This window comes from Microcaecilia unicolor, chromosome 3 (assembly GCF_901765095.1).
Source record: "Microcaecilia unicolor chromosome 3, aMicUni1.1, whole genome shotgun sequence".
NCBI classification, from domain to species: Eukaryota; Metazoa; Chordata; class Amphibia; order Gymnophiona; family Siphonopidae; genus Microcaecilia; species Microcaecilia unicolor.
In genome coordinates, this window is record NC_044033.1 from 210,934,862 (window position 1) to 210,951,966 (window position 17,105).

The 17,105-nt window shown below is 46.4% G+C and overlaps 1 protein-coding gene across 1 annotated transcript in view; it reads left to right on the forward strand.

Annotated features, from left to right (window-relative positions):
* ABCF1 (ATP binding cassette subfamily F member 1) overlaps nt 1–17,105 on the forward strand; it is a 66,209-nt gene that overhangs the window by 33,054 nt on the left and 16,050 nt on the right. Inside the window, 7 exon segments of the mRNA XM_030197378.1 lie at nt 5,355–5,450; nt 5,702–5,824; nt 6,186–6,286; nt 6,924–7,009; nt 7,354–7,493; nt 7,571–7,719; nt 8,220–8,303. Of these exon segments, the coding sequence (XP_030053238.1) occupies nt 5,355–5,450; nt 5,702–5,824; nt 6,186–6,286; nt 6,924–7,009; nt 7,354–7,493; nt 7,571–7,719; nt 8,220–8,303 (779 nt within the window).

Sequence of the window (17,105 nt, forward strand, 5' to 3'; positions counted from 1 at the left end):
TGCTCTTCTTTTCAGCATTAGTTGAGTAGGACATTCCTCCTGGCATTTGGTTTTACTTCCAGGACTACCATGTGGTCTCTTTACTTTGCAACTTAATTTTTTCCTTCTTGGCTCTTGGCATTCGGTTTGCTTTCAGGATTACCATGTGGTCTCTTTACATTGCAACTAGGGGACTGTCAGTCGCTCTCGGAGCAAGGAGGTATCCCTGAGGGCTAGCGTTTTATTCTGAGCACTCTGTCTTTGGTCAGCATTGTTGCCATGTTATGTTAGTCCAGAATTCTCTTTCTGTACTCTCATAGGACTGTTATCATCTTAGGTTACTTCAAAGACTCAATCCTGCTCTCTGGCAGGACTGTTTCTAGCTTATGTTCTTTCAGAATGGTCTTCGGTCTCCTGGTAGGTCTGTTGCCTTCTTAGGCTACATATTGAGGCCCCTGGTAGGTCTCTGGTCTTCTTGTGTATTGAAGGTACATCCTTTCCTCGGACGGTTCTACTATCTGGTCATTCTGTTTCTTTACAGGGCTTGCATGTGCCCCCCTTTACACGGTTGACATGTATGTCATTTTATTTTTGCATGTTTTCACTTTTCTCTGTAAGCTGCCTAAGGGGTAATCTAGCGAACAGTGCAGTGAGATGTCATCGGGGAGGCCCAGCTTCGGTTCTCACTCTGACTCTAATCGTCCTGCCTCCTAGGTGGGTTCACATCCGCACTGACGTTTGGTTTATTTCATGGCTGATGTCTGTTTTATTCAAGGGGAGTCATTTTTATGGATCTACCATCTGACCAGCCCTGTAGCATGCCATCCCCTTCTGGCATGGTGGCCTTCTCTTCAGGTCGGGCATTTCGCTTAGATATTTGAATCTCAGGGGCGTAACCCTTATGTTTGTTTGTTTTTTTTTTTCCTTGCAGATATACCAGGCTGCCTTTTAGGTTGTCATCTTGACTTTTTATGGAGCCGAGGGGGTTTTCTGTTTTCTCTAGAGGACCTTCTCTCTTCCCCAGTCCGGCCTCTTTGTTTCTCTCTTGCTCAGGCTGGTGCATGCTCTCAGTCTGGGACAGGCATTCAGCCTTGCTAAGCAGGATGGCATCTTTTGTAGTTGCAGTATTCTCTTCTCAGCTTTTAGCCTCTGTGCCTTAGTGACATTGTCAGAGGGACAGGGTGTTATTCTTCTTCGCACGATAATTCAAAATCATCTTGTTTCCTTTAAGGTTTCTTTCTCCTTTCAGACACTGTTGTTAGTAGCCATGGCTTCAGCTAGCAGGGTCAGGACTGCAAGTTTCTCTCATACAGGTTTTCTTTTTTTCCAATCAGCTAGTACGTCTAGGTAAGAGGTACTTCTTCACCTGGGTATTTCTTTTTCACTCTACCTTAGTTTCCCATTTTTCATCTTTTCCAATCACTTTTTCCTTAGCGTCCCTCCGGACCGGACCAGGATTGGACTGAGAAAATACTAAGATCTAATTTCTCCTTTCTTACTGGTCTGGACTCTTCTACTGGCGTTCAAGATCACAGGAAATTATATGCTTTATATATGCTTTACATATTAAAACAGATCTTATATATTTAGAGAGCTGTTACAAGCTATTTGGTCCTTCCTTTTGGTACTTCTAGTCAAGGTAAGGTTGCCGTTGTTTCGGCCTCACTATATCTCGACGTATTAAGAAATTCATACCTTCTATTTGTCTACTCACTGGGGAACCATTTCCTGAGAGTGTTATAACATATGCTCCATCTTGAGAAGCGGGGTTCTTTCCTTCGCACAGCGATTTTTGGTGCACTAGGTGCACATTTTGTACGGTGCCATTTTGAGCTTATCTTCATTCTCTTTTGATTGATATACACTCTACATGTTCATTGTCGCCAGGAGGTGATCTATGCAACTCGGAGATGCTTAGGGGTTTGAAAGGGTCCCTCCCTTAAGGTTACTGCTTTGGTACTTCCCATCAGTCCAATCCTGGTCCGGTCCGGAGGGACGCTAAGGAAGGAGAAATTAGATCTTACCTGCTAATTTGCTTTCCTTTAGTCCCTCCGGACCGGACCAGGCCCCTCCCATATTTTGTCACTTTTTCAACGGGGTATTAAAAAAAAAAAAAAAAAAGACGCTTGTACATATATAGGACTTTAAGTGGACCATGCCACGTCTCTGGTCGGAGTTGCTGGTGGGTTCAGTTGCTGGAATATATGTGTATGTATGTATTTATATATCTATCTACAGTGGGGGAAATAAGTATTTGATCCCTTGCTGATTTTGTAAGTTTGCCCACTGACAAAGACATGAGCAGCCCATAATTGAAGGGTAGGTTATTGGTAACAGTGAGAGACAGCACATCACAAATTAAATCCGGAAAATCACATTGTGGAAAGTATATGAATTTATTTGCATTCTGCAGAGGGAAATAAGTATTTGATCCCTCTGGCAAACAAGACCTAATACTTGGTGGCAAAACCCTTGTTGGCAAGCACAGCGGTCAGACGTCTTCTGTAGTTGATGATGAGGTTTGCACACATGTCAGGAGGAATTTTGGTCCACTCCTCTTTGCAGATCATCTCTAAATCATTAAGAGTTCTGGGCTGTCGCTTGGCAACTCGCAGCTTCAGCTCCCTCCATAAGTTTTCAATGGGATTAAGGTCTGGTGACTGGCTAGGCCACTCCATGACCCTAATGTGCTTCTTCCTGAGCCACTCCTTTGTTGCCTTGGCTGTATGTTTTGGGTCATTGTCGTGCTGGAAGACCCAGCCACGACCCATTTTTAAGGCCCTGGCGGAGGGAAGGAGGTTGTCACTCAGAATTGTACGGTACATGGCCCCATCCATTCTCCCATTGATGCGGTGAAGTAGTCCTGTGCCCTTAGCAGAGAAACACCCCCAAAACATAACATTTCCACCTCCATGCTTGACAGTGGGGACGGTGTTCTTTGGGTCATAGGCAGCATTTCTCTTCCTCCAAACACGGCGAGTTGAGTTCATGCCAAAGAGCTCAATTTTTGTCTCATCTGACCACAGCACCTTCTCCCAATCACTCTCGGCATCATCCAGGTGTTCACTGGCAAACTTCAGACGGGCCGTCACATGTGCCTTCCGGAGCAGGGGGACCTTGCGGGCACTGCAGGATTGCAATCCGTTATGTCGTAATGTGTTACCAATGGTTTTCGTGGTGACAGTGGTCCCAGCTGCCTTGAGATCATTGACAAGTTCCCCCCTTGTAGTTGTAGGCTGATTTCTAACCTTCCTCATGATCAAGGATACCCCACGAGGTGAGATTTTGCGTGGAGCCCCAGATCTTTGTCGATTGACAGTCATTTTGTACTTCTTCCATTTTCTTACTATGGCACCAACAGTTGTCTCCTTCTCGCCCAGCGTCTTACTGATGGTTTTGTAGCCCATTCCAGCCTTGTGCAGGTGTATGATCTTGTCCCTGACATCCTTAGACAGCTCCTTGCTCTTGGCCATTTTGTAGAGGTTAGAGTCTGACTGATTCACTGAGTCTGTGGACAGGTGTCTTTCATACAGGTGACCATTGCCGACAGCTGTCTGTCATGCAGGTAACGAGTTGATTTGGAGCATCTACCTGGTCTGTAGGGGCCAGATCTCTTACTGGTTGGTGGGGGATCAAATACTTATTTCCCTCTGCAGAATGCAAATAAATTCATATACTTTCCACAATGTGATTTTCCGGATTTAATTTGTGATGTGCTATCTCTCACTGTTACCAATAACCTACCCTTCAATTATGGGCTGCTCATGTCTTTGTCAGTGGGCAAACTTACAAAATCAGCAAGGGATCAAATACTTATTTCCCCCACTGTATATATGTATGTATATATTTATATATCTATATATGTATAGAACTTTGAGGTCCTTAGCACTTCTGTGCTGAGAGTTGCTGATGAGTTCTAATTCAAGTGAGCCATACCACTTCTCTGGTAGGAGTTGCTGGTGAGCTTTCCTACAAAAGGGACATACCACTTCTCTGGTGAGAGTTGCTGGGTTACCCAATTGCTGGTATATATATATATATGTGAACCTTTAAGTAAGCCATGCTAGTATATATATGTGAAACTTTAAGTAAGCCATACCACTTCTCTGGTGAGAGTTGCTGGTGAGCTATAAGACAAGTGAGCCATACCACTTCTCTGGTGAGAGTTGCTGGTGAGCTATAATACAAGGGAGCCATACCACTTCTCTGGTGAGAGTTGCTGGTGAGCTATAATACAAGGGAGCCATACCACTTCTCTGGTGAGAGTTGCTGGTGAGCTCTGATACTTGGCATTGCCAAGTGCTTTGTGGCTGCTAGGATTCCATATGGCACAGATGGTCTTTCTTTCTTTCTTTCCTGCTTTGTTATTCAAATACTGAGGCTAAGGTCACATGGTCAGGGCTCCTATTGGCTCTCTAGAGTCAGAGTTTTTCTCAGTCTCCACCTGCTGGTAGGCGAACACAACCCATCAGTCCAATCCTGGTCCGGTCCGGTCCGGAGGGACTAAAGGAAAGCAAATTAGCAGGTAAGATCTAATTTCTCCATGGAAAGGGTAGATGTGAATTGCTTGTTTAATCTTTCCAAAACTACAAGGACTAGGGGCAAGCTATGAAGCTACTAAATCGTTAATTTAAAAAAATCAGAGAAAGTATTTTTTCTCTCAGTGTCTAAGTTCTGGAATTGCCAGAGCATGAAGTACAAGCGGTTAGATTAACGGGGTTAAAAAAAAAATGTTTGGACAAATTCCTAAAATAAAAGTCCATAAACCATTATTAAGATGAACTTGGGAAAATCCGCTGCTTATTTCTAGGATAAGCAGCTTAAAATCTGTTTTACTGTTTTGGGATCTTGCCAGGTAAATGTGACCTGGATTGGCCACTGTTGGAAACCGGATACTGGGCTTAATGGACCGTCAGCCTGTCCCAGTATGGCAATGCTTTATGAACTTATTGGTAGCTCAAGGCAGATTATATTCAGGTACAGTAGGCATCTCTCCTCAGCTTACATTTCTAAGCTTTTACCTGGAGCATCAAAGGGTGATGTGGCTTGTCCAGGGTCACAAGGAACAGCCATGAGATTTGAACCCTGGCTTCCCAGATTCTCATCCTGTTGCTCTAAACTCTAGGCTGCTCCTTCACTAAAATATGTCAGACTGGAAGCAATAAAGAAACCAGTGAAATGCTTTTGAGTTCAAGATTATGAAGTTTGTGGTCCCACCTGTGTCTATGTTGAGGAGGAGGAGAGAGCAGGAGCCAGTCCACAACCCCATGTGCCACAAGTGTAGTTTGGGAAAAGGGGAAAGTTTAAGAGGCTACTGGATAAATTGGAGAAAAGCATTTGTGGTGTGTTTGGTTCATGATTCTTTGTCTCCACAGCCTTCAGATGAGGAAGATGAAGAGGGGAAGGAGAAGAAAGAAGACGATCCTTATGCTAATCTCAGCAAGAAAGAGAAAAAAAAGCTGAAAAAGCAGGTAAGAATAGTGCCACAGAATTTCTTCCCCTGGGATCTCTGAGCAGGAGGCCAGTAATGTTTTATGAAAACGCTGCTGTGTAGACACCCTTTAAATGGGGTGAAGCTTAGGGGCCCAAACTGGGAGTGGATCCCAGAAGGAGCTGTATTCTTCATGGGTCTCTTTCAAAAGTGATGTCTCTTGCTTTCTCAGGGGGCAGGCTTTTCCTTTTGCAGAAGTTATAACGGTATCATTTGTGCTTGGACTTACAGCAGGAATATGAACGCCAGGTGGCCACCCTGAAGTCTGCAACTGCAGCAGAGAATGACTTCTCAGTGTCACAGGCAGAGCTGTCCTCACGTCAAGCAATGTTAGAGAATGCATCTGATATCAAGGTAGGCCATCTGTGCTATGTTAACATTACATCTGAAAGACACTTTAAGAAATAAAGACAAGACTGGTATCTAAGTAGGACTTTTGATCCTGGGGATTTGTCATTTATAGTTTTAAAGGTAAGAAAAATAGCAGTTTATTGATATTTGTCTTTTTTGTGTGTGTGAAAGATGAAGTCTGTTCAGTGACACAACACCTTATTTTTGTATATCTTTATTGTAACAAAGTGTAAACATTATTACAGATTACAAATATGAACCTTTGTGTGTGGGGGGGGGGGGGGGGGGTTCCACAGAAAATAGATAACCTACAACCTTGTTTCTCAGGTGTTGACTTTCATTTCTCTTTCTGCTTTCATTGCAGCTGGAGAAATTCAGCATTTCTGCCCATGGCAAGGAGCTCTTTGTCAACGCAGATCTCTACATTGTTGCCGGCCGCCGCTATGGCCTGGTGGGACCCAACGGGTAGGCCGAGTCAGGGCTTCATCAATGAGCGTAGCCAGACTTTGGCGGGAGAGGGGTCCAGAGCCCGAGGTGAGGGGGCATGTTTTAGCCCCTCCCGGCGCCACCGACCCCACCCCCCCCCCCCCCCCCCCCCCGCTGCCAACCCTCCCCACCACTGCCGTCGCCTACCTTTGCTGGTGGGGGACCCCAACCCCCGCCAGCCGAGGTCCTCTTCTTCCGGCGCAAGGCTTCGTTCTGTTTCTGTACATGCAGGACGTCAGATTCACAGAACGAAGCCTTGCGCCGGAAGAAGAGGACCTCGGCTGGCGGAGGTTGGGGTCCCCCGCCAGCAAAGGTGGAGGGCTGGTGGCGAGAGGGGGGTTCGAGAGGGTCATCGGCAGGGGGGTCCAGGGCCCCGTAGCCCCATGTAGCTATGCCACTGGCTTCATCTAATATCAAATCAGGGCACCTTATAAAGGTCTGACGGAGCACTCTAGGAATAAAAGCAGAGCTAGGTTACACAAGGAGATGTAGATGAGCAGGTTAGAAATTTTATAAATAAATAAGCAATGTGGGGGTGGGGGAATGGTGTGCATTCTGGCTTTTGCTTTTTAGTACTGTTGGTTGTCAACTAAAAATGACTTGACTTTCCCCACAGCAAAGGGAAGACCACCTTATTAAAGCACATCGCCAACCGAGCCCTGAACATTCCTCCTAACATTGATGTACTGTTGTGTGAGCAAGGTGAGATGTGCCTTGAGGGGAGATAGGGGGTAAGGAAGGATGGAAAGGAAAGGTGCACTGGGATTCCGAGCACTAATGTGCTTTTGTACAAACAAGATAAGAGAGGCCCAGGGAGTTTAAAGCCACATGTCTCATCTCAAACAGCTCTCAACCACATGGCCAGCCAGACCTAGAATTAAAAGCAACACATATGTGTATGGGCATATTGACATTCTTTTATACGGTTCTGTTTGCATAGGCCTTTAGTTCATTAATATTTCAGCCTAACCTGCTGTGATACCCCCTTTTTCCCTATCAGCTCAGTAGAAAGGTTTCTGACTGCTTTTTCGTTTGCGTTTCTGCAGAGGTGGTGGCTGATAACACCCCAGCAGTTCAAGCTGTCTTGAAAGCGGACACAAAACGACTGAAATTGCTGGAAGAGGAAAAGAGGCTACAGGCCCGGCTGGAGAAGGGAGATGACAGTGCCGGAGACCGCCTGGAAAAAGTGAGTTAGCGTGTGTCCTGCCTACCATCCTGCATCAGCCTTCATGACTAAGTCCATCCTTCTCTTCCTTCCTCCAGGTTTATGAAGAGCTTCGAGCCACAGGTGCTGCCTCAGCAGAAGCCAAAGCCCGTCGTATTCTGGCTGGTCTGGGTTTCAACCCTGAGATGCAGAACCGACCCACTAAGAAGTTCTCTGGGGGCTGGCGGATGAGAGTCTCATTGGCAAGGTACCATACTTGCTGTTTGATGTGCGCATTTGAATCATTTGTATGGCCCTGAAATGGAGAGTGACATGACAGATAGAGTGGAGTATACTAGCTATTTCTCTTTTTATAGAGAAATGACAGCATACGGTATACTGTACAAAGTAGAGATATGCTAGTTCCTGGGATTAACATGAGGGGAGCGGGAGCAGGTGCAATGTGTGATGAAAACTCCTTCTTTAAAGAACTTACAGTGTAAGTATGAAGGAAATACGCAAAGTGGGATCTGTTACATAGGTACTGGAGCAAGGTAGTCTAGATTAATGGCATCTGATGGAATACATTTCAGTAGTGCATCTACAGACGAGACTTGATGCAGAGAGCAAGAATAGGCAAGTTCCTGAAGTTGAAGGGGAAGAGGGGAGATTTTATTTTTTGAGGAAAGGAGTGGATTGAGAGCTAAGATACATGGAATATAATCAGTTGAGAGACCCCGTGTGTAATGTGTGGTCTCTCTTCTGCAGAGCCCTCTTTATGGAACCCACCTTGCTCATGCTGGATGAGCCCACCAACCACCTGGATCTGAATGCTGTCATCTGGCTGAATAAGTAAGTGAAGAGAATGGAGGTGGCATCTGTCTGTGCCTTGACGTAGGCTGGCTTTAATTTTTTATTTCATTACTAGTATAAAAGGCCCGTTTCGGTAGGCAATGAAACGGGTGCTAGCAAGGTAATCCCCCCTGCAGCATCCTTCCTGTCTCCCCTGCCCCCCTGCAGCCACCTATCTGGTCTCAGGACCCCCTCCCCACCAACCCCCTCCTCTGCCCCTGCAGCCACACATGTGCAGCAGCCCTCCTCTCTCCCCTGCTCCCCCTGCAGCTACCCATGTCCAGCGACCCTCCTCTCCCCCTGCCCCCCTGCAGCGTCCCTTCTGTCTCCCCTGCCCTCCCCTGCAGCCATCAATGTCCAGCGACCCCCCCCCCCCCCCAGCGCATCACCAAAGCCCCTACCCCCCCCCCCTCGGGCACATCAACCCCCTCGCCACCCGCAGCCGCCAATACTAACGCTGTCCAGCCGCTGCTGCGTCTCCTGTTGAGCAGCAGCGGCCGGTACAAAAAGAAAAAAGCCAAAAAAAAGATTTTAAGCCTGAAACACGGCTCCGTAGACAGCCATCTGGCATTGGCTGTCATCTCTGCAGCCGCTCCTCCTCTCCCCTCTGACGTCGCTGCGCTCCTCCGGGGTCTTCCTGCAGGAGCAATGACGTGGAGGGGAGAGGAGGAGCAGCTGCAGTGACGACAGCCAATGCCAGATGGCTGTCTACGGAGCCGCGTTTCAGGTTAAAAAAAATTTTTGGCTTTTTTCTTTTGTACCGGCCGCTGCTGCTCCACAGGAGAAGCAGCAGCGGCCGGACAGCATTAGTATTGGTGGCTGCGGGTGGCGAGGGAGTTGATGTGCCCGGGGGGGGGGGGGGGCTTTGGTGATGCGCCGGGGGAGGAGCTTGGGTGATGCATCGAGGGGGGGTAGGGGCTCCACGTGTTTCCCTACTCCTCCCCCTGCCTGGCTCGTAGTTTTGCAGGGCAGGGGCTTGGGTGTTGCGCCGAGGGGGGGGGGGCACTGACAGCTGTTTCCCAGGCAGGGGGAGGAGTAGGGGAAACACGCTCTGCGTGTTTCCCTACTCCTCCCCTTGCCTAGGAATCAGCTGTCAGTGACATCACTGACGTCAGTGCATTCTAAACTGCCTAGCAGACCACCTCCGAGGGAGCCACGGTCCCAGGCACATTAGAACGTTGGAGGTGAGAATTATTATATAGGATTTGTACCATGCAAATAGCCTTATCTGAAGCATTAAAAATTATTCCAGATCTTGAGATTAAGCATAGTTTAGTGCTTTCTTCATCCACATGAAGAAAGTCTGTGGTTGTGCAGCATGCTCATTGGGTGCAGTGCTGATCTGTTTCACTTGATCCAGGATTGGAGCGGGAAGATGGCTGCTGCCAGCCGTAAACAGTGATGCTGAGGGATTGTTTCATAAATTTCTTTTCAGCCCTTGGGACTAGTAAAGGTTCTCGGAGACACCCAGACATGTATTAAGTGGAGAGGAGCCCCAGATCTCTTCATTTACCCCCTAATTCTATAATCTTGTTTTTCCAAAATTGGGCTAACATGTTACGGAATACTGCCAGTTGCTTAATTGTTAAATTAGGTGCTAATTGACATTAACAGTCGGCTGTAATTGTAGTTTGGGCTAATTGACAGTTATGTGCATAACTGCACTTAGTGGGTATTCATTCTATAACCATAGCTTGTAACTTTAGCATGCAACTGCAAAGGGGGGTATGGATGTGGGAGGGGCATGGGCAGGTCAGGGGTGTCCCTAGCACTTAAGCACTATGGTTATAGAATACTGTTAGTTACACACCTAACTAACAGCATGAGCATTTACACCAGCCATTGAGCTAACATAAGTGCTTGCACATAAAGTGAGGCATGTAACTGTGGACATATTTGCCATTCTACAATTTGCACTTCTATAGTGTTGGTGCAGACTGGCACAGATTAGTGGGTTTACTCTCCTGTACCAGCAGGTGGAGACAGAGAACTACTAACATGTAAGTCACTTATAAGTCACCCCCCCAGATTCAGTCTGTTCTCAATCTCCAGCGGTTGTGGAGATGGTAAGTCTATGCAGACCCATTCCTTATTGCATAGTTTTCCTGTTGGAGTTTTAGATTTAAAAAAATAATAATAGTATTAAGAGTTCCTCTCGGTGCTGATTCTCTTATTGCTGGCTGAGGTGGGGGCCTGCAGGGGTATCCATAGCCTCAGGGGTGCCAAACCTAGTTGGCCAGGTCATCTCCCCCCCCCCCCCCCCCCCACACACCTCCCCGATTTTAGTGGTGCCTTAGCTGCTTGCTCTGTTTCTTCATAGATGGCAGCTTTGAGACCTCTGAGGTCTGCCCGTCAGTGTCTCGTTGCACTGAAGGGGGGGAGGGAACAGAGCAAAGTTTTTGTGCACCGTCTCTTGGCACTGGTCAGGTCTGCCGGTTTGTTTCATTTTTGGCAGTTATGTTCACCGAGACTGAACTGCTGCTCTGTGTGTTCCCACTGTGAATTGGGTGTGGTGGAATTTTGTAAGTATTGTCTGACTCGGGAGGTTGACCTGGGGCAATCTGGAGCCTTCCTCCCACAGGGACTCAACAACCGTGCCAGGCAGCAGTACCTCTGATGGCAGTGACTATGTCTTTGGTGGGAACTGCCGCCATTTTGTCTTCCTTGTTGGATGCATCAGGCTTTGAGTTGCTTCCACTGTTAGCGGCAGGTCTTTCATTTGAGCAGTGTGGTGGTGATTTGCAGGGAGCTGCGGCAGTGGTTTTTGCGCTTGATTTCATCTTGTCTATGTTCTGGGCCTTTTGCCTCCATAAAGCTTCAATGCAGTCTGGGTCAGCCCTGGGTGGGATTCAGCCAGTGTGTCTCTCCTTCTGGACCCCTCCTCTCTTCTCCTACCTCCTCCTGGGGAGGAATCCTTAGTTGTCTGAATTTTCCATCGTGATGAGCTTCAGGTTTTGATTGCACATATATATCCTCTGTGCTACGTTTTGAGGATGAGCTTAACATAGTAACATAGTAGATGACGGCAGAAAAAGACCCGCACAGTCCATCCAGTCTGCCCAACAAGACCAACTCGTATGTGCTACTTTTTGTGCATACCCTACCTTGATTTGTACCTGTCCTCTTCAGGGCACAGACCATATAAGTCTGCCCAGCACTATCCCCGCCTCCCACCACCGGAGTTTGGGGAGGTAACTACGGGTAATTTTTGAGGGTAGGAGTAGTTTGGGGGAATGGAATGGTAGTAGGCAGTTTGATAGGAGTAGTTCCCTAATCACTGTGTTTCACTGTATCTAATTATGTATGCTGCTTCTCCTGTAGAAAGGTATAGGTTCATTTTGGGGGGTAGCTTGTTTCTCTGGAACCATCAGTCTATTCTGGTACATTTTCAAACTTGATATTTTTTTAATGTTTTGTTTCCTTTTTTGGAGAGGTATTTTCCCCCCAGGCATAGTAACATAGTAATTGATGGCAGATAATGACCTGAATGGTCCATCCAGTCTGCTTAACAGTCACACTCAGTATCAATTCATGATTAAATCAACAATGAATGTGATATTATATACTTTCACGAGTCTTTCTTTGGTGTTTCTGGGACATAGACCGTAGAAGTCTGCCCAGTTCTGTTCTTATGCTCCACCTACTGGAAGTGCCATCAAAGCTCACTCCTGCCTATCAAATCCATCTTGTCATTTGTGGGACCCAGACCGTAAAAGTCTGCCCAGCACTGTCCTCGGTTCCAGCTACTGAAGTTGCCATTGAAGCCCTTTCCAGCCTATCCTAAACTGGATTGCCACATACAGACACAGACTTGCAAAGTCCTCCTGGCACCGGCCTTTCTTCACAGCCGGAGTAGCCGTCTAAGTGTCACTGACACATCCACCCCCTGCAGCCATTTAAGTTTTTTTATTTAATTTATTTTTGTTTTGTACTATCTATTTTCTAAAGAGGCTTCGTGGGTAGTGGATCCCAATTGAAGGGCATTCAAAAGGCATCTCAGTCCTTCCCTATGTATCAGGACAAGGATGTGATTCAGACGCAGTGGCAGACCTTGACGCCCCTTTTAGGGTTGCCTGGACTGTGGTGCACCTGTATTCCATCCCTGAACAGGATAGAGACTCTTTGCATCCTCATGTTGTAGATGCTGCTGTTGCAGCAGTTACCAAGAATAGTGTCCCGGTTGCTGGGGGTGCTGCCCTTAAGTATCCTCAGGACCATAAGATGGAAATGCTCTTGAAGCAGAGTTTTGATGTTGCGGCTGTTTGGGGCAATCTGGTAGCTAGAGCCTGCTTCTGGTGGGCTGAGCATGTGTTGGACAGGGAGTTTGACGAGCGGTCTCTGATGCTATGTATGACTTGTGTGCATCGGCTAAGTCCATGGCGCTCAATGTAGCGGCACGGTGGTCCTAGTGACTTTGAGGTTGGTCAGTCGATGCTGCTTTGTCTAAGCTCGTTCGTTTTCATTTTAAGGGTTCCTTGTTTGGGGAGGAATTGGATAAACTAGTCAGGCGTCTGGGGGAGACCAAGTTTTCAAGGTTTCCCGGAGGACAAGCCCAAGTTTGCAGGTAGAGGTTCACCATCCAGAGGGCGGTTTCAGGAGGCTTGTTCAGGTTTTGAGTAGCTCTGGCCCTGCTTCCTGAGGCCATTATTTCCAGTGGACTCGATCCTTTCACGGGGTGTCACGAAACACCTAGCCATCCACCTGGGGTTACCCCACGGCCACTTGGAGGGTCTATCCCCAGCACAGCTCAGGTCCGCCTGCACTTGCCGCTTGTGCTCTACACTAGCTCCCTCCTTCCACCGACTGGGTCACAACTGCCTCTGGGTGAGTCTCCCCCAGTGATTTCTAGGTTACTGGAGGCCACACTCCCAGTGGTCCCCTTCAGTTCCCAGAAAAGCACTCGTAGACCCAACACACAAACCACCAGGATTCTTTATCAGTCCAGACAGGCAGAAAGAACAAACAATTGTGTTCTCATAAAAATATTGAACAGTGGAACAAAAATGTGCAAATAGCAAACAGTAACAAGTAACTGGAAAAATGGATCAATTAGAAAACTAATTAAACATCTATATACTGTCTAAACAGGACCTGGGAAGATCAGGACATTATAATTTTTCGCAGAGCCAACAACTGCTGGGTAATTTCAAAACTCCAGGCCAGTCGGATCCCAGAACAGTCAAGTTTCAAATAAAAACTGGTTACATAACTACAGGCACTTCCTATTATCTGTGTGCCACATAAAAGAAAGAGAAGTCAGTCCTCTGTAACAGCTTTAAGCATAAACATTCACTATCTGCTGGCAAAATAGGAGAAATATACTTCAAACATAATTAAAACAAGAAAATATCCAATACATTTTACAGGCTTAAAACACACTGTTTCTTAACAAGAGGGTTGAAGAGGCAGTCATTACTCCTGCCTTGCTGCTGCAGAATCCTCAAGAGCTGCCTAGTGAAAGTGCTTGGGTTTAGACATAGGATTTCTGCTTGGCTAGTTGAGGATTGAATCAGGGAGACTGCACAGCCCACTTATGAGTGACCTACAGGTCAGTAGTTTTCGGTCTCCACCTTCTGGTAGAGGAGCGTAAACCCATTCATCTGTGCCTGTCTGGAGAGAGTAAGAGAGAAAATTAGCAGGTAATATCTCATTCCTTAGCGTCCCTCCGGACCGGACCAGGATTGGACTGATGGGTTGTGCTCGCCTACCAGCAGGTGGAGACTGAGAAAAACTCTGACTCTAGAGAGCCAATAGGAGCCCTGGCCATGTGACCTTAGCCCCAGTATTTTCTCAGTCTCCCAGCAGGTAGGAAGCGAGCCCATTAGTCTCTCTCTCTCTCTTTTAGAGGTTTACAATAAGAACAACATTGCTACCTCTTCTTCTGTGCCTAGGAATTCTCTGTTAGACGCTGGTCAGGTAGGGACTTCTTTTCCTTTCTTTTACAGCCTCTGGGGGTGTCAAACTCGGATGTCTCCGGGTCCCTCCCCCCTTCCTCCCCATCTCCCATACTTAGCTGGGAAGGACTACCCTTTGTTTAGAAAGGTGTATGTCTTTGGGAGAGGCAGCCACTATAGAAAGTTAAATCTTATAAGTATTTTAAGGAGCAAGCTACATCCCCCGGCTTCTAACGAGCAGACAGCTATGTGTTGTTCTATTACTCTTCAGCGGAGTTTTCCCCATTACTTTAACGAGCAGGCAGCTCTGGTTGCTGTTTTTAGGTGTCTATATTATCTAGCTGGTTAAAAAAAAAAAAAAAAAAAAAGAGGCAGCAGTAATTTGGAGGAGTTTAGGTGTAAAAAAAAAAAAAAAAAATTAAAGACAACTTGTCCCCACTGACTGAATGAGCAGACAGCTCCGTTTGATTGCATGGGAATGCTGTGAGTCAGCTGTGTAAAAAAAAAAAAAAAAAAAAAGAGTAAGCGGCAGCATTTTGTTTTCAGCCCTCTTTGAGTTGAGCTGTATTTTATTTAGCACTGCCGTTTGTGTTCTTCCCTTAGCGGTTTGTTCGGCGGAGCAGGGCTTAAAAAAAAAAAAAAAAAAAAAAGATTTTGGCGCGAATCGGGTACGCGCGTGCACGCGCATGCACGCGTACGCACGTTACCGTCATGTCTGAGAAGCTGAGACGCGCTGTATGCCAGCGTCGGGGATCTCCTCTTCCGGCTCCTGTAAATATTGTGCGCCGCTGGAGGGTGCGTCGGGACTTTCTCTTTCGCCGTCTTCGGGCCGTTTGGGGCTGATCTTTCTCAGGAGTTGCCTATGTTCTTTAGGGGGGTCATTTCTTTGCTTTTTATGTTTTTAATGTTGAGTAGCTGGTTGCTGTAGCCTAATAGTCAGCACTACAGTCTCTGAAGCTGCTACTACTACTATTTATCATTTCTAAAGCGCTACTAGAAAAACGCAGCGCTGTACACTTGAATATGAAGAGACAGTCCCTGCTCCTCAGATCTTACAATCTCATTAGGTCAGACAGAACAAACAAGAGATAAGGAGATTTTAAAGTGAGCAGGTTTAAAATAAGGGTCCTGAACAGAGTGAATAAGGGTTAGGAGTTAAAAGCAGCATCAAAAGGTGGGCTACAGAACTGGGTGCAGGTCCCAGTTTTAGTAATTCATTTCTCTTTCTGGGACTCCTGTATGTCTGTGTCCCACTATATATACATTACTTGGCCAGCCTGTTTGATGTTTGTTTCTTTATAATCTCGGGTGGCGTTTGTCTGTGGGCTAGGAGCCAACTTTTCAAAATTATTGGGGGTGCTAAGTCCAATGAAAATGACCCCTCCCTGGACATATACATGAGTTTTTCTCAATATCGGGGGTGCTCAAGCACCCACAGCACCCACAGAGTCGGCTCCAATGTGACTGTGGGAAGGTAGTTCACAGTTGTGTTTTTTTTGTTATAGCATTTTTCGAAAGGTTGCTTTCCATACCAGGATATTTCCTATATGTTAGCTATACGTTTGTTCTTCCACAGGCATGGGGGCAGTAAGGATGTTATAGGTACATGCCACTCTCACCTGTTTAACTTTGTGTCATGAAATCATAGTTGCAGGCTACTCTTACATGACAGTCATCTTCTTATTTCCTCTGTCCAGGAGTTCTTGCGGTTTTATTTTAGATGGTTATGCTTTTCATTTCGCCTCCTTTCTCTATCGCTCTCACGGCAAGGCATGTGAAGTAGGGGTCTCCCTACATAGACTCTTGGATCTTAGACCATTTTCTCTCTTGATTCTTCCGAATGCAATTTTAATTTCTAGTTCCTAAGACTGGATCTCCCTTCCTCCTATTTGGAATCTCACTGCCGTCATGCGCACTCTCAGTGTCTCAAATCTTTATCACAAGAACCTAGTTCCTAAGAAGGAATTTTCCTTCCTCCTATTTCAATTCTAAATGCTGTCAAGAGCGCTCTCAAAGTCTCAAGTCTTTTTCATGAAAGCCTTCGATCCATAGTGAAGCTTCGTGCAGCACATTTTTTGATACAAACTTTTCTGCATATTTCTCTTAGGAGAGTTTCTGAGAAGGATAGAGCCCGGTGTGAAGGAAGCTAAGCAGGGTCCGCCCGGGCTGGGTCCTGGAAGGGTGACCAGCTCACAGTGCGCAATAATGTCCCTTCACAACACTGTTTTCCAGTCTCTAAAAGTTCATCATAGTTATGCTACCCCTCAGAAAAGGGGAGATTCTTCTTCACTCATGGCGAGTCAGCTAGCTATTTAAAAAAAAAAAAAAAAACCTCTTGTCGACAAGTCAGCAAGTCGCAGACCGAGAAGTGCAATTTTTATGGTTCTCAGGATGCCTAGTACTGGTGGTCAAGAGTCGTCTAAATATTTCGCAGTCTCCACAATATTTTGGGGTTACATGCGACATAGTTGCAAGGTTTTTTCCCTGGGCAATTGCCTTTTGCAGTCTCATGAGCTGCACTCCCGTGCTCTTTATCTTTTTGAGTGTTCTGAAGCATTTGCAGCTTCCCTTTTGTTTTTTTTTTCCCCGAGACTGCTGCTCTTCTTTTCGGCATTAGTTGAGTAGGACATTCCTCCTGGCATTTGGTTGTTACTTCCAGGACTACCATGTGGTCTCTTTACTTTGCAACTTAATTTTTTCCTTCTTGGCTCTTGGCATTTGGTTTGCTTTCAGGATTACCATGTGGTCTCTTTACATTGCAACTAGGAGACTGTCAGTCGCTCTCGGAGCAAGGAGGTATCCCTGAGGGCTAGCGTTTTATTCTGAGCACTCTGTCTTTGGTCAGCATTGTTGCCATGTTATGTTAGTCCGGAATGCTCTTTCTGTACTCTCATAGGACTGTTATCAT